Consider the following 19,039-nt stretch of genomic DNA (forward strand, 5'->3'; position numbering starts at 1 on the left):
CAACCCTCCTCACTACAAAGGCAGAACCCTCACGTCACGTGATCTCCGTAACGATATTGAGACATCAAAGTAAAAAGGACGTCGTGATGAACAAGGGATTATAACCTTTACATGCAATAAGTCTGTGTCACCGCGCCCTTACTAATTGCACACGAATTGATGCAATGAATATATCACGCCGTCTGCTTTTCGCTCGCAAGTTTCAGATTTACTGCAATACGCCCGTCCTTGGACGGGCAAAAGGCTCGTTTTATGAATATTCGTCATCATCATCATCAATGCACAACATCATGCATGCTCCATTATCACGATGCTCGTCATGAATTCACAAGTCATTATCCAGGCATCAAGTCCTGTGCGTTAATAATCGCCTGCATCATTAATGCATAATATTAATCACCCATGCACAATCATCGTTATGTAAAGGTTACTCATGCAAAACGAGAGAAAATGAGCCCCGGTGGATTTTCACCCAATTAAATAAGGACTTTGCAGTGGTGTTAAGGTTCATGACCTTTAGTATAAAAATCCAAAGGTCAGACGTTATCATTTTGGGGCAAGAGTATGAGCCCTCTTATAAAATCGTAACTTAATCAAAATTAAATATTGGTGGAAAATCGTGAAGACCAAGTTGCTTTTACAATACAAAAGGCATGGGGTCCACAATGCCCCATGGTATTCTAAAGCCATATTGCCAGCAATCAGCCTTGCATGGCACAAATATAATGTACAGCTGTGATAAAGGAAATGACTTGCTCATGCCACTTACGGCAGACGGGCCTCCACTAGAGCGAGCTCTAAAGAGCCCCTTCAAGAAAGTATATAACCGTGGCCGAACATCTTGGAATAAGTGGACGTACCTACTCTTTACCCCACCACGCGCCACCTGCTGATTGACTGTGGTGTATCCCGACCACGAAGGTGGCAGGAATTAAACAAACTCGCTGATGATTTGAAGCGGCGCGCCAGGCGGTAGACTCGAACCGGCGGCATCTGGGTTGCAAGTCCAGTGTGTTAACCATTTCACGACGGCAGTGTCGGATGACGAACGAGCGATATTTGTGAATTGTTGGCGCCCTCCAATTTTCTTTGTGGGCCTTGCGGCTTTTGTGTCCAAGGTGTTAGGTTGAGTCATACAAAGCTTGTTCGGAATTCATGAATACATTAATGCCTCCACCCACCTAAACACAAAGCTAAGAGACAGACTCAGCTCTTATGTACACACATGCCTTACTTGATTTTTTTTTGCGCAATAAAAACATGCAGACGCGGAATAAGAAAAAAAAACACGTTATTTTGTTTCAACAGATGCAGAGCATATCAATGCATTCATTTAAACTAACAAAAAATCGTTAACTTTTCTGTACACATATAAAATTAGATAAAAACGTATGAACCTTGCAATTACAGCAAACGTGAGTTTTTTTTCGACGGACCAAAGTAAAAAAAAAAGCGAAGCTGTTCACGTGGTCGTGTGGGGTGGTGCTCATCTCTTGGCAGGCCCAAGCTAGTGTTGGAAATTCCACATTCATATGTCGTGGCGTAACGAAAGCAATAAACACAGCCAACACAGCCTCCACAGCCCAATTCACCCTGAATGTGGGCAACAGAGTCAGATCTCGGATTTCAGAAGCTAATCAGGGTTAACCCTTATTCCTTGGGTCTTGCGGTAAAGTCACGTAGATGATTAAAAGAAAATAACAAAAAACGACGTTTCGACCACAACACAAGCGGATCATCATCAGGACGATCGCTTGTGTTGTGATCGAAACGTCGTAGTTTTTTTAAAATTTTCTTTGAACCATCTACGTGACTTTATCGAAAGACCCAAAGAAGATGACTTCCTGCAGTCACGAAAGCTTTAAGCCAAGGGTTAACCCTTGTTAGTACTTCGAAGGTAGACTCGGGGAATACCAGGTGTTGTAGGCTTGAGCCAGGAGGTAGCAATCAGATGGTTAGTACAACAATGGTTTCTTTAACCTGGCAGAGTGTTATCCCCTCATACGTTTGGGGTTTTTCCCAGTTACTCCAGTTTCCTCCCACAAGGAATCATGTTGTAACACGCACAGTTTGTATTCGTAGTGTATGTTGAACTTCTTTCGCACCGTACGTAGTCAACCGTGCTAATCGGAGGTACGGAGAAGGACAACATTCACTCAAAGAGAGAGATAATTATTCAGAGGTGCTCAAAACCACGGACAAGTGAGAAGGCAGCATGAACCGGAGGAGCTAACAATTGCCCAAGCTCTGTGATACTATGCTGGGATATTGGGCCTACTCCATGATTTGTGTTTTATACATATGAATAAAAAGGGGGGGGGGGAGGGGTAACACTCAATTCCCATACTGATGGAATACAGATGGAAGTTAATCCACTTGCTGTGCTGCCACACACTGGCGAGTCAATATATTGTGACCTTGAGACCCATTCACCAACCCTTATCGCCACAGGGCTGGATTACAGGCGTGCAAAGCCACCAACGCCAAGCATAAATCAAACACTCATTAATGCAAACATTTCATTGCATGACGCTTCTGAAAGGAGGGAGTATTTTGGTTCAATGATGGGTTACACCAATTAAATACATTTTCTCCATTGCCCCATCTCACCAGTTGGTAGAATTTTTCACATCATCTAAGCACCCCTTTTGTTTTTAGGATCCCATACAGAACCTCTATTACCCAACACACCACACTTGCCCTTTGATACAGTCATGGGGGTCATCCGATACAGAATTATTGCCATCCCATACAGAACCCTTATAATAATCCGATATAAAACCCTGAATGTGCCCAAATAAAGATCACTTAAATGAATTCATCCAAATTCACATCTCATGTGATACAAAACCATTGCTACATTCATTCGGTACACAACTGACCATATTAACTGTCTAACCATTATCTCATTGAATATAGAATTCTTGGATGAATTAGAACCCTTGATGCAACAATGACAGAACCTGACAAATCTAATATACAATCTTATTCTTATCCGATACAGATACCCTGACACTCAATATAGAATCCTTGTCCTATTACGACAATTCAAGTTTGACCGTTCAGTTTTGGCTCATCCCACTCAGACAGAGCCCTCCTTTGATACCTCAACAATTGAGTTCCCGAAGCAGATTGCAGGAACTGAATTGTGGCGAAATGTCAGACAATGCTAACCAATACCCCGGTACAACAAGAAAACACATCGGAGAACCTCAACACATTTTTCAAAAAACTCATTTTGTGATAATTGCCTTTTAAAAAATGTATACGCCACCAATTGTCATTCATCAATCGCAATGGGCTGGGGGTAAACGCTTAACAAATTCACAATTAGTTGTAACGTATATTACCGGAGCTCAAACGCACATGGCATTGCCGACGGAGTTCCTCTCCAAAGGTAATTGTGTCAGATTACGGATTTTAAAAGAAGTATAGCTTTTGGTAAGCTGAAGAACACCAAACTATACAAAAATAAGACGTCTGTTTGAACGTTTTGGAGATAAAGCACCAACTGGCTGAAGAACGATTACACGTTAAACAAACTTCCAAGGACAGCACCATGCTCCGAGCGGGCGGTGTGTTTGCTTGTTAAACAAGACTTTTGGCCCTGCCAGTTCTGCATTGTTGCACGTTGGGAAGGCGCCACGGTTTTGATGAAATGGATGCCCGCTGTTATGCGACAGCTGAATTCGCATTCCTGCCTTTATGGGATAACTCTATCAATGTATGTGAAATGCAGCAGTTTGTAAAACGCAGTGTGCGCAGCTTCAAGGCTTCTCAAGTCGAGGAGTCTCCCAGCAGCAATGAGTGTGGGGTGGCACTCGTATTTTGTTAATGGCCCCGGTGGCAATGTTATCTCTCTCGCCAGATATGCACGAGGTCGTGGGTTCGATTCGGACCCCGACGCCTGTATATTCAGAGTTTGAATGTATTTCTCCGGGTCCTCCGGGTCCTCCGGTTTTTCCTTCCACATTTAGAAACATGCGTTTAGAACGAACGTTCAGAGTATTTTGGCTGCTTTAAATTTCCACATGATAAGCCACTTTGCTGAGATATAATTTGTGGCCAGGTCGTTTCTGAAAAAGAGCTATATACCTGTGGGCCTTACCTGGTAAAATAAAAAAAAAACAATTAAAAAAACCCACAAAAAACTCCAACATTCCTATGGCAGTTGCCAGAACGTCTATAGGACAACTACAGTCTGCTTCCCACAAAGTGGAACATTCATTTGATCAAATTATGGACTGAGCTGACCGTGACCTTGCTTTTAACGTAAACATGTCTAAATGCTGGTCGAAAACTCTGACCTCAGCGCCACACAGATGGCTTCAACAGTCATGTATTCGGACAGAAACAAGCTATTATTGACAAACCTATGATCTCAAAATATGCAGACCGACCTTTCCAAGGTTATAGGATGATACAGTTTTAGCTGTTCACAGCCGCCAATCATAAAGGAATTCTTTAAAAATGTTTGTACAAAAGCGGATGGCCTTTGCTAACGTCATAGATTAAAACGAAGAACTTTGCTCCCCATAGTATCACAAATGTAGTTGCATTGTTTTTCAGCGAAATAATGTGCTGTAAAATGTCATGATTGTCATATTAAAACATAAACAGTTGTCTCCGCATGTTTAGTAGGATTAAACAATTGTCTGCATGCACAGAATGATTAATTTTCCCCGAAGTTAGACATTTGTCTCTGGGACAGTCATTGGTCCAGTTCACCACAGTGTGGATCGGCTGTCATTCACACGGTAGGGCACACTGAGATTCAGAGCCTCGGAGAGATAGGGAACTTGGCAGTCCTTGCAAATCCAGGCTTCACACAGCAATCCCCAAAACTTCAGACCCCCCCCCCCCCCCAGTGTCTATGAAGCAAAGTCATCACCATCAGCTTCGTTACCACCACCACCACCGTCACCATCTTCCATCACCTCCACTGAACATAGGATTCAACCATACCCTGCATCAAAACACAGCAAAGACAAAGAACACAATTACGACGAGTGCTGTAGCATCGGTTGCTGTGGTGTATAGGTGAGCATGCTGGACTCGTAATCCAGAGGTTCCGGCAGGACAGCCGACACAATGGTGCAAGATTCTTAAATCTCCCTGGCTCTATCCGTCCAGCAGCGTAAATAGTTTACGGGCAGGTCCGTGTGTGGTGGGGTGGATGAGAAGGCCACAACACCGTCTGGTGCTTTCACCAGCAGTAGTGTGAATGAGAAAGTGCAGGCTGCACCATGTTTAGACTTTGTGACCACCTGTTGAGTTGGGGAAATTTACCTGTTATGGCCAGCATCATGCAGTCACACTTTTCATGATTTTGAGCAAAGTAATTTATTACTGTTCCATGGAGTGGTGGTGCAGTGATTATAATGCACTGCACGATAAACGTTGTTGTGGACATCATAAATAACAAAATAGATAGGTAGACAATGTCTATCGTATATATATATTTTTGTCCAGATAAAATATAAAAGTATTTTTTTACGCGAATAGTAGTCCCACGTTTTTTTGGGAGTGCATCATTCCAGCAGAATGTATTAAAAACAATGAAACTGGCCCAGTGTCTCATCAGCAGTCACGCTTTGCTTTAATTAATTCTGGTGAGCTGCCAGATGTTATAGACAATGTCACTCTCTTCAAGACATGGGTCTAATTTGAGGTAAAATGATGTTACACCAAATATATGATTTTTATGATATTGTGCTATGTTATGTAATTTTGTGTCAAACTGGGACCCACATATTAAAGAGAGTGACCATGCCTCTAACTACATCTGGTATTTTCATCACCATTGATTCAAGCGAGCCCGACGCTGCTGCTGAGACACAGTATGTCGTGACCGATCCAGAGTTTGCAAGGTTTGAATGCGGCCGAAATTCACATGAATGTAGACAGACCATATGAAGTAGACGTTTTGTCTGCTTATGCATTGTATAAAGTGTGAGTTCCAATTGCTGGCCACCACTAACATCAGTGGACAATGACTTGACCCGATGCAACCTCCACTTCCCCACCACCACACATACCCAACACTTTCACCAACCAAAATGACAGCATGGTCAAGTATGGTCACACAACTCCCATGCCTGGCAAGGTCTTGAGTCTGCGGCGAATTGATAAAGGGCTCTGAAATATTATCTCTATTATTGTGTTGTTGTCCATATTGCATTTTCTAAGAGAATATTCACGTAAGCTTTAGCATGATTTGCTGTTGGGATTCGTGATCTTTACCCGCATCTAGTTAATGTATGGCAGATATGGCACACGAGGGGGTGGTGTAGGCACTGAGATGCACACCAGGCCACCTTAGTCTCCCCCATTGCCAACGTGAAATATCTGGCACCAGGTGCTCATTTTAGTTTGAGTCACACTAATGGAGGCTCAGGGCAAGCACAGAGAGGGGGGGGGGGACGACCTCACTGGTTTCGCAATAGATTGTGGCCAGGAAATGAACCCACTTCCTGGGGATTGTGGGTTATTGTCCTGATGCATGCGAATCTTAAAAATGTACAAACCCATTAAAACATTCATATTTACAAACACATGGAAAACCCAACATACATATAAACCTATGCACAAATACCAATAAAAACAAAGATCCCCCGGAAAACTTTTTTACCAGACGACTGGGGTAAGTTATGTTCAAGAACACCTTTTATAAGGTCAGCACAGTATATGAGGGGGTGGATGGCCAGCACCACGCCCAGACGCCTTTGTCTCCCTCGTGGCAATGTATACACATCGCACAGGGCATCTTTTGAGGCTCAGGTCCAGTTCAGATAATCGTCACCGATTTTGGCTGAGAGAAAAAAACTGAACTCGGGTTGCCAGGTTCATAGCAGAGCATGCTCACCACTGAGTCGTCGCTTCCCACACATAAGAAAACCCCCCACATCTCTCACACACACACACACACAACCCACACGAACCACACACGCAGACATAAAAAACCCACAAAACACGTATGCTGATAAGAACACAACTGCAGTACAGTAATTCACAAAAACAGGATACTTCTTTTTCATCCTGTGTGGTTAGGCGCATTTGCGCCTATTCACTTTCCCCAGCATTGTATGGGCCGCCACATTTCGGCGTAGCGATTCCACTCACGAAATCATTCTTTACCGTCCGATTCTTTTACCATCTCATTTGTATTGCTTCTCAACTTCTTCTTTCTCTGTTCACTCCATTTAGCCCTGAACGTAAGCTTCGCGTGTAATTCCCACGTAATGAAAATTCTAACTATGCATGATTCGCTGCATGAAACGTAAGAATCCGTTTTAATAATTGAATCGATGCATCATCGCATGCCTACTGTGTAGGTACCATGTAGATTGCTCTACTGCACGCACTACAGATGTGTTTCCAATCTTTGGATTCATCTGAAATATCCAAAAAGCAGGCATTAGATCAAATAAATTCAAATAATCAGGAAACATTTTGGTTTCAGATGGGTCTGAAAATGTCACAGGAAGTGCCGTTTTTTTTCAGTGGCATCACGACAACACTTTCCATGTCAAAATTGCCATCAGTGTTGCTTGAAACTGTTTAAATAAAAAAAAATCCAGTATACACAATTATTGTTTCACTGACGTAATTTTAAGCATAATCAGTTTTCAATGCTAAATACTGTATTCAACACTAAAGTCCGAAATGTTGCATACAAATCAAATATTCGATCCTAAGCTCATCTCTAGCACGTACAGAGTTGGCTTAACATCTGTGTGCGGAGGCGGTGTGCTTTACAACAGCACTTGTCGCACCCCTGCAGGTACCATCCTGAGATGTAGCCAAATGTGGACCTTAAACTGGTGTAAAGTCTACTCCCCTCTGGCTAGTCCGAACTACGCGATAAGATAGCAGTGTCTCATTTAGAAACAGAACCCATTCAATGGGATACTTCATTCCACCAACTAATTTTCCCACATAGCAATAATGTTGTTGTTATAGAGCCATAAGTTTATAAATATCGCGGTCAATTTTGCCACGGCCTGTCGAATGCAGTAAAGCAAGCCGGCTGATAATTTGACTGCACGTGCATTTAAATTGCATTAACTTTTTGGTGCGTTTGTTCTCAGGGAAACTGTGTAATCTCACACGGAAAAGAATTTTTCCAAAAAATGTAAGAGAACTGCCAAAACATGGCAATTCAGGACCCTCTTGCAGTAGACCCATGAGATTTGGGCAATGGCGGAGCCAGGATTTTCAGGTAGCGGGGCAACCCCTCCAGCAATGCAAAATTACAGGAGTTGTTAGTAAGTAAGGAGTTGTTAGCAAGTAAGGACTTGTCCCTTGCTTTTATTCGACGCGTGTGCGGCGATGGTGCAGCCATCGATCGAGGGTCGAATTCGAACCGCGTTGTGTGATCGGCATCGCGCTCTCTGAAGGTGTTGATGCCTTCAGGGAAGTCGTGTACTGTATACGCAACTGCGCACAATTCTGCGAGTCACTTATAACTGCTTTACGTTACTTATTGCCAATTATGGACCCAGACAAGTGTCCTATCATCTCAGAGTCCCTGGCACGTAATAATATGCTTCACAGTGGCAGTGGGGGTCGCAAAATGCCGATTTATTACTAATAAACCCCAATGACCCGATCGGAATAGGGATTTCGATCGGATCATTAGGGGGGCACGTGATACCCCATCCCCTCCACTGGCTCTACCAGTGGATTTGGGTAAGACTTTCCTGGATGAATAAAGGGGCGTTTATTTTTAATACCCCTGGGTGACATAACACTTTACAGGACATTCACGAAACCCTTATCCGAAATCCACCACGCCTCTGATGCTCACCACTCACAAATCATTAAATCACTTGACCCTCACCACTCACCAGTATAAAATAGTGGGGAGCCTGTTGAGATTCCATGATTCCCACCCCCACCCCCCAACTGCATAAACCCCCATCCCCGAACCACGCAGGATTTTGAAAAGGGTTCTGACACATGCTGGGCCTAATGAGCAGCACCTGGGACAATAAGCCGAATTATCACGTCAAAGGTTAATTTAGACCTCGTTCGCATTAATTACGTACCATACTCTCTCAAATGACACCTGATTAAGTGAACTTGGTGAAGCCCAATGACAGTGATTAGGTATGTACGATCTTTAATGACTTTTAACCCACATAAAACCAATTGTAGCAGAATTGGTTCACAACGGCAGTATTCATATTCTTGGTTCTTTCGGTAAAGTCACGTAGAAGAGAAACAATAAAATAATATTGTTTTGTATTTTTATTATTTTATTGTTTCCCTGCAGTCACGAAAGCTTTAAATCAAAATTTAACGGCAGTATTGTTGAGTTTTTAGAAAGTCTGTAACACTATTCCCATTATATTCTTGGCTCTTTCGGTAAAGTCACGTGTTGCAGTCGAAACGTCGTGATAATTTTATTGTTTTATATTTTTATTATTTTATTGTTTCCCTTCTACGCGACTTTACAGAAAGAACCAAGAATATGAATACCTGCAGTCACGAAAGCTTTAAATCACTATTCCCATTATTCCATTTAGTTTTACTTTACAGTTGGGATTAGTTTAATAAAAGGACGGAAAAAAAATCCCATAAAATCACGAGTCACCTCATTCCGCCAATATATTTCCCTCCCCGTAACAAGAATGGAGCTATATGACCATACGCCTATATCGAGCCGACAGGGTGACATGTGCAATTTCACAGGCGTTTTGCTAGTCCCACAGTAATGACGGTGCAGCACTCACTCATCACAACGTAGATATGTCCACAAAGGTGCTCGGTGCTCCTGAGCCCCTGGGAGTGATGGGGCGAATTTGAAAACTGACTCCTCTCTTCTTGGAGCTTGGCGCGATCATGGGCTTCATCTCCATGGACGAGGCTGCTCCAGCAGGTGATGCTGCAGCTGCTGATGGCGACGACACTGCTGACGCTGCCCCCGGTACTGCAGAGTATTTTAACAATCGGGCACTCTGAGTGCCACGAGTGCCACGAGTGCGAGCCTGCGGAGGATTTTGCCGGCCGGCCATCGACGACGGCAACGTCGAGGCTCCGCGAGCCCTTTCCGCCGCTCCCCTCCGGCTGCCGAATCGGTTCGACAGCCGCCGCGACACGGTTCGCGCGAGCCGCTCAAAGCCGCCGGGCTTTCGATCGTCCTCGAACTCCGAGAGGGGCACCTCGATGTTGCCCGTGTACCAGAAGATCCACCAGACGAGGCTCAGGAAGACCAGGATGGCGCCACAGTAGATGAGCAGGTCGAAGTAGACCACATCGCCGAAGAGGCCCCACGTGAGCAGCGCCACGCCGGCCACGTCGAAGCTGATGGCGAGCACGAAGGCGTAAGCACAGCGGCCGATGCCTCGCTTGGGCACCGCCATATGCCAGGCTGTGGGCACAGGGTAACGAGACACGCAGCTGGGTCGGGGAGCGAGCGAGCGCGGATGGGTAGGTGTGCGCGTGAGAGGGTGAAAGTGGGTGTGTGTGGATGGGTGGGAAGTGATCGTAAACGGTCAGTGCACTGCACTACGAAACCGGCGACCCGAGTTCAATTCCCGCTCAAGGCCAATATTTATGACAAATATCTGAACCAGTTATGGCCATCCCTTAGCTCAGGGGCGGGGAAACCTTTTTTCTGCCAAGGGCCATTTGGATATTTATAGCGTCATCATTCGCGGGCCATAGAAAATTATCAACTTAAAAATTGATCTGTTATATTTGGTCAAACATTGAATTAACTCGCCCCTAATGTGATGGGCTGGAACTGCTTCTCTTTGGTGAGGCGCGTGGTGATGTTAGCCGGTATTGATGATGTTGCTACTCGCAACTGCTTTTCCAGGTTTGCTCTACCTAGATTTATTGGATTTCGAGTCCCGCCCGCGGTTGCCTTGGCAGGGCCACACCAAATGATTTCGCGGGCCTCATATGGCCCGCGGGCCGGACGTTCCCCACCCCTGCCTTAGCTCGACTGTATGGTGTGTAAGCATCAGCACTGGGGAGACAAAGGTGGCCAGGCGTGTTGTTGGACTTCCATCCCTTTGTGTGTTGTGCAGCACCTTAATAGGTGCTCGCTAACGGCCCTTTGTGTCTGAGAGTTGGAAGAGAGTTGCGTGGGGGTATGCAGGTGGTTGGGTATGTGCGTATCGGTAATAGGGAGTGCGTTGGCAGGTGTGTTGGTTAACATGGAGGTGTGTTTAGCGATGAGAGTTGACAGTACTGTGTGCATGCATTGTGCACACCACACCATTCTGTTTCACCGTTTTGGTCTTAAAATAGGGGCTCACTAACAGTCATTTTCCCAGCAGACTTAAAAGCTAAACGGAGCGACCTTTGTGACCAGTCCGTGTGCGCGTGTGTTGTCATCGTCAGCTATGCTCAATCTACTGCTGGATGAGATGTCATTCCCAAGCTGCCGTCGGTGTCCGTCACCCTCCAGCCAGTGACACGTCTCACCCCAGCCCCCTTTGTTTCCCTCAGCAGTCAACATACTATCTTTAACCTGTCGATGTTTCATAATCAACGCGTCCCTCTTTCTGCCTCTCAGTGTTATCTCCCACCGTGCTTGCTTGCACACGTTTTAAGACTTTGCTACATTATTCTATATCACTGTACTCCAAGCTTCTGTCATCTGTGCCATGGCAGGTAATACCGTACGAATTTATAAACACGCTCTCACAAACCGAGGCCGAAATGTAAAAAAAAAACACCATTGCATAAATATTTATAAACAAGGACTTGTTTTTCGTAAAAATGGAAGTTATATGAATAAACGTAATCATATGACAAGGGGTCAGGCAAGGCGACTCTTTCGATAAAGTTACTCAAAGCCATAATTCTAAGATGTTTAAAAAAACAACACAATTATAATTGGAGAAATACTTATTAACCACTTCAGATTTTCCGACAACAAAGTTATTATGAAGTCCAACGGGGGAATAAACCGCAGGAAATGCTTGAAGTTGATAAGAGAAAGCTGAAAAGTTGGACTCAAGGGGTAGATGTAAGAAAAACTAAAATCACGTTCGTGCAGCTCAGCTAAACAAGGAGAGACACAACAGGTAACAACAGATCAACCTATCACAGGGAATAAACATTTCGCAGAATATGTTTACCTGGGGTGGTTATTAGCGGCAGACCAACACCAAAAGGATTAAATATTACTGGAGGATGCGACTCGATTAGGGCGGGCGGGCGGGGGGGTTAGAAATCTGAACTTGACAATAGTAAACAACATTAATTCTTTAAATCTTGATTACCGAAAGAACCAAAGAGTATTAATGATATGGTATGATAAAGTTTAGATTTTTAAACTGCTTCTTGTTTTTCCAACAACCGTATTTAACGACAACACAGTACTGCTGGGCGTACAGCGTGTTTAAATCGGTACAGCGGTATATGTGAAAGGGGTACGTGTCTTACCCATGTAGTACACGTATGGGAAAGTGCGTCTTGTCGGTCTATTTGTATACAAAGGTGCATTTGAATATATATTTAAATACAGTTAAGTTTACTTTAGTTCATTCCGTTTAACCAGGTAAGAAACTCAAGAGCACGTACAACAGGTATGAGTGCACGTGCAGAGGCAAGAATTTGCATGTAGGTATCGATCAGTCGATGTATTATGCAGGTATGTCCAAGTAGGTTAGTGACTGTATGCATATATGTGGCTTTGTTCTTAAATACATTAAAGAATGTGTGATTACACTACGTGTATAAATCACTATCACCGTCATCAATAAGTACTGCATCGGCATACATGATTGCGTGCATCTACATAGGCGTGTATATGCATGTGTGTTGCACACACCTGAGCAAGTACAGTTGAAAGGTGGCAGGCAACAGTCGACAATCAATCCCCCAAACTCGAAACACACACGTGGCACTAACTCACCTACCCACTGCAAGTAACGCAACACAGGTAAACTATCCAACCACTCCTCTGTATGGATAACATTCCATCAACTTGTTCTAGGGCAGTGTAGTAGACGTTATCTATGTAGCACAAGTACTGTACCGCGCCCCACACGGCTCGGTTGTAATAAGCTATGGCACCGGAGTTAACGATTGTGTAACTTCGCGCTGAGCTGAGACGCAAACGAGGCGTGGTGCTGACACCTGTCCCAACCTGCACAGGTAAAAGGAGGGGCGTGGTCAGGGCGACGAAACCACGCCCAGCTAATTCACATTAGCCAATGGAGCAGGGGAGAGTACCCACCCACTTATCTGGGCGAGTCCAAGTTGTTTGGCGGTTGTGGGGGGGGGTGTATGGACTGGGCCAAGTTTCAAATATTCGTGCCTCTCCGGTAACGGGGAATGTCCGGCTTTCTTCAAATAATTAAACAATACTCAATAAAGTTACATTAGCTTTAACATTACAGTATACAATTGTTGACAATAAACAATTTTGTATTGCACTTTAATAGCTGAAACCATATACTGTAAGGGGCCGTCCATAAATGACGTCACGCGATTTTGGACAATTTTGACCCCCCCCACCTCGTCACACGGTGTCACAAAAAGTCAGACCCCCCCTCAAATATGACGTCACAAAGCTCTGCCCCCCCAAACCATATTTCCATTTTGAAAATAAAAACATGCTTCAAATCGCTTTAAACTATTGTCATTGTAGGGCGTATTTAACGTGGCGTTGCACTCTGATGTTGTAGGAGTGTTATTATAACAATTAGTGTTGTTATGCCAATTCTATATTTATTTAAAGTTGCGCATTTTGGTGTGACGTCACATTTCTCAAACCCCGCCCGCCCATTCGTCACACATCGTCACAAATGTCTGACCCCTCCCCCCCTAGGTGCGTGACGTCATTTATGGGCGGCCCCTATGTTGCACTCACCACTGTTATTATACTTTACAGAAAACAACACTCACCGTTCACATAATCCTCACCGAAAATGCACGGCAGTAAGTCCTCTATTAACGTTGGGGATGCGTCCCTGGAAAACACGACGGTGATGCGAATCAACGGATTTGGAATGTACAGAGAGGCTCGTAACTCGCGCATACCACACACCACTCACAGTGGCTAACACGCGGCACTCAACTCTCCAGACACCCCACGTGATCCGTAATATAGTTATTTTGTTGGGTTAGATCGCGTAAATAGACATGTTGTATCGTTAAACCCGCCACCACCCGACACAGCCAACTAGTAACTAGTGCAGCGACACCGGTGTGTTGGAGAGAGCAAATTGACATCTGAGTACGACGTTTCGCCAATAATCACAACTAGCTTCATCAGGCGACAGCCAGATTTGTGGAGAAATCTTCGTGTTGCGTTCCTTAGAGGGATATATGCGATGACATCACTTGTGAGCCCTTCACGTGCGAATTGGGGTGGGACTAATGAATGCATATCAATTATAATGACTTTCCACTACCGGTTGGGTTATTCATATGGAAACATTATGTAACATGATGTTTGTTCCTGGGTAGTAAGTTTTATTTTCTAATTGCTTATGCCTCAAAAGTATATAAGATGGCTATTATATACGCACAAACTTTGCTTTTGAGGCCAGGATTTTAGGTGAAGGAATGACACAAATGCACACCACGTGTTAGTTAGTGGAGAATAATAGCCATTTTACGTACTTTTGAGGCATAAGCAATTCTAAAATAACACTTACTACCCAGGAACCAATACAAGTTTTTGTTACACAGTAATTATATAATCAGCTACGTGTGAAGCCTACGTGTTACCAAACACGATACACACACAGCTCATACTTACGAGGGACTAAACACACTCACCACACACTATATATACACACACACTCACAATCACCACACACTATATACACACACTCACAATCACCACATACTATATACACACACTCACAATCACCACATACTATATACACACACACTCACAATCACCACACACTATATACACACACTCACAATCACCACATACTATATACACACACACTCACAATCACCACACACTATATATACACACACTCACAATCACCACACACTACATACACACACTCACCACACACTATATACACACTCACAATCACCGCACACTGTATACACACACCACACACTAGATACACACACTCACAATCACCACACACTATATACACACACTCACAATCACCACATACTATATATACACACACTCAGAATCACCACACACTATATACACACACTCACCACACACTATATATACACTCACAATCACCACACACAATATATACACACTCACACTCACCACACACTATATATACACTCACAATCACCACACACTATATACACACACTCACAATCACCACACACTATATACACACACTCACAATCACCACACACTATACACACTCACAATTACCACACACTATACACACACTCACAATCACCACACACTATATACACACACTCACAATCACCACACACTATATACACACACTCACAATCACCACACACTATACACACTCACAATCACCACACACTATATACACAGACTCACAATCACTAGACACTATATATACACACTCACAATCACCACACACTATATACACACACTCACCACACACTATATATACACACTCACAATCACCACACACTATACACACACACTCACAATCACCACACACTACACACACTCACAATCACCACACACTATACACACTCACAATCACCATACACTATACACAGACTCACAATCATCACACACTCACAATCACCACACACTATATACACACACTCACACTCACCACACACTATACACACACTCACCACACACTATATACACACACTCACAATCACCACACACTATATATACACACTCACACTCACCACACATTATGTACACACACTCACAATCACCACACACTCTATGTACACACTCACCACACACTATATACACACTCACACTCACCACACACTATATACACACACTCACAATCACCACACACTATATACACACACTCACAATCACCACACACTATATACACGCACTCACACTCACCACATACTATATACACACACTCACAATCACCACACACTATATACACACACACTCACAATCACCACACACTATATATATACACACTCACAATCATCACACACTATATACACACTCACAATCACCACACACTATATACACACACTCACCACACACTATATACACAGACTCACACTCACCACACACTATATACTCACACTCACCACACACTATGTACACACATTCACACTCACCACACACTATATACACACACTCACAATCACCACACACTATATATACACACTCACACTCACCACACACTACATACACACTCACACTCACCACACACTATATACACACACTCACCACACACTATATACACACACTCACCACACACTAAATACACACAATCACCACACACTATATACACACACTCACCACACACTATATATACACACACAATCACCACACACTATACACACACTCACAATCACCACACACTATACACACACTCACAATCACCACACACTATATACACACACTCACAATCACCAAACACTATATACACACACTCACACTCACCACACACTATATACACACAATCACCACACACTATACACACTCACAATCACCACACACTATACACACACTCACAATCACCACACACTATATACACACACTCACACTCACCACACACTATATACACACAATCAATCACCACACACTATATACACACACTCACACTCACCACACACTATACACAGACTCACAATCACCACACAATATATACACTCACAATCACCACACACTATATATTACACACTCACAATCACCACACACTATACACACACTCACAATCACCACACACTATATATTACACACTCACAATCACCACACACTCACCATTCATTACACCCATCACGATACACTTCAAAACTCACACTATACACCACTCGCCATTATCAGCAATGCCTACGTAAGATCGAGGCGTGTTCCTTCGTGATTCGAGCGAGGCTTGGCATGTTTCTCGACGACAAGTCCTGTATCTGTGCGGTATTCTAGGTTTGATGTATTTATGGCCACAACACCAATAGTCAATTCATACCAGCGACATCACTGGGCCTGGCCCACACCTTCTGCGTTCACTCGGCACAGGCAATACAATAAAAGTTCCTGACAAATGTAGCAATGCTGCTCATTTGAACGCCACATCGTGGCCGTATGAATAGCTGCTGGCTGACACAAGCACATCACTCGGGGCGTGAAACGGATGGCAGTCACCCGTGACCTCCCAATTCCACGCAACTTGACCCCACCCCACGGGAACTGCCACGATCGATCGTGGTTGCAGCCGTGTATACTGATGGATTTGGCAGAGATGATGGCGGGATTTAAGAAACTTAGGCCAGACTGTATTTTTTATATATATTAAACATTTCAAGCGCCACGCAGGGAAATCGAAATGGTAACCTCGGGATCAATTCAAGTCCAGCATGAGCCAACCATTAGCACAGCACACGATATGCAATGTAACGTTGTCATAAAAAAATAATACACCGTATTCATCCGTCCACCATAGGGGCCCTGTTCAAATAATAACACGAAGGCACGGATACGCCCAGATGTTACAAAGTTGACGTTCCATAAAACGAAAACGAACCGATCTCTCAATCTTGAAAGCAACTGGCGGCGTGAGAATTGCGTGCAGTGAATAAAAACGTGACACGGTACCTTCAACATGTCCTCGTCCGGTGTTCGTCGACGGTTCTTATGGACCGGCTCGTCTTTTGCCAAGACGTCTCGGATTTACGGTCATGTTTGACGTTGCTCGTGTCGGGTGGCCGCCTTCTTTCACTCCGGCCCGTTTTCAACTCCCCCAAGCCCGACAAAGCAACCCCCCCCCCGCCCACCCGCTCCTTATCGGAGAGTTGCGCATTTCCCACCGTTTCGCAAGAAAACGCAAGTTCCGCTCTCCGTTTTTGGTTGTGAACATCACGCGAAATGACCTAACGAAAACTGAAAAAAAAAAATAACAAACACAAAAAAACCGGGAGCAGCCGAGTCGGTGGCGAAGCGCCGCACGTGCGGATCCACGGCTCGAGTCAAAGTGGCAGGAGGTGCGGGGAGGGCATCACTACGCAAGTGGCTGGTTGGCACGTGGGCTCGGTTCACGAGCGAATGCTGCTGCTGCTGCTGCTGAACCACATGTTGGTTGGCTCGTCGATTCGTCTAATTGTACGGGCGACGACTTACTGGTTGGCTCGTCTAGGGGTAGGGATACGTTTTGATGGGGTAGGGAACGCTTTAGGTCGGGTTATGGTTAGTTATGGTTACGGTCAGTGGGGAGGGCTAAATACAGTACTAGTTGATTAGCAGCTCCGATGAGCAGGGTTGGCAACGTGAAGTGTGGACTAAGTTCCAGTTCTATACATACATTAGGAATGGGGGGGGGTAGCGTTTGTCTGGCAGGATGTGCTCTGGCCAAACTGCGTGCATCGGAAAGTCTGACCAATTCCTTTTTAAGGGCAATTTTGTGCGTGCGAGAAAACCAACTCATGAGCTCATCACATTTCAAGGACTGTAGAAACGGGTGCAACGAACGAACTCTCTTTCCTGCAACTTCATAAACCCAGTGGCTTTGGAAGTTCTTCAAGTGAATCATTTGGCGGGATCCCGGGGTCCCGTAAAAATCAGGTCAAATAATTATTATTTTTCTTCAGTCCGCCCCACTACGTGATCCCGACAGCAACGCGCCGCCCGCCCAGACTCGCCGCGCCAACAAGCACCAGCAGCAGCAGCAGGCGGCGATCAACACGATGGGCGCCACCCCACCGGCCAAACGCAAGCCCCGGGGGGCGTCCGCCGTCGATCCTCAGCTTCTTTGCCAAGGCGAGCCCGCCCGCCCACGCGGTTAATTTAACGTGTTTATGTAATTTTTCAACTTTTTACGAAACTTAGTGCCCCGTGTAGCTCTCGACGAGGCCAATCGATTGACACTAGTTGTGTTGTTGTCGGTAAGGCAACAAGACTCGTGTCGCTACGCGGTTTTTCCCACCCCGGGGCAGTGATGGGACCCCGGGGTCCCACCAATTG

At 44.6% G+C, this 19,039-nt stretch overlaps 1 protein-coding gene across 2 annotated transcripts; it reads right to left on the reverse strand.

The window, feature by feature from the left end:
* Nucleotides 1–1,274: 1,274 nt before the first annotated feature.
* Nucleotides 1,275–17,822, reverse strand: TMEM238 (transmembrane protein 238). 2 transcript variants are annotated; one of them, XM_032961258.2, is made up of 4 exons: nucleotides 17,678–17,822; nucleotides 13,873–13,937; nucleotides 9,738–10,375; nucleotides 1,275–4,966 (listed from the first exon to the last, which is right to left on the reverse strand). In XM_032961258.2, exon 3 carries the CDS (start codon nucleotides 10,365–10,367, stop codon nucleotides 9,741–9,743), a length of 627 nt encoding a protein of 208 aa, XP_032817149.2. In that variant the 5' UTR covers nucleotides 10,368–10,375; nucleotides 13,873–13,937; nucleotides 17,678–17,822; the 3' UTR covers nucleotides 1,275–4,966; nucleotides 9,738–9,740. The 2 variants fall into 2 exon arrangements, with proteins under 2 accessions (XP_032817149.2, XP_032817148.2); XM_032961257.2 differs by lacking the exons at nucleotides 13,873–13,937; nucleotides 17,678–17,822 and adding an exon at nucleotides 12,794–13,438.
* Nucleotides 17,823–19,039: the final 1,217 nt, after the last annotated feature.

Source organism: Petromyzon marinus, chromosome 26, assembly GCF_048934315.1.
Source record: "Petromyzon marinus isolate PM22_M1 ecotype Great Lakes invasive population chromosome 26, UKy_Petmar_22M1.pri1.0, whole genome shotgun sequence".
Taxonomy (NCBI): Eukaryota; Metazoa; Chordata; class Hyperoartia; order Petromyzontiformes; family Petromyzontidae; genus Petromyzon; species Petromyzon marinus.

Excerpts from the sequence above, each read along its gene's own strand:
- TMEM238 (XM_032961258.2), bottom strand. The coding sequence starts at position 10,367 with ATGGCGGTGCCCAAGCGAGGCATCGGCCGCTGTGCTTACGCCTTCGTG.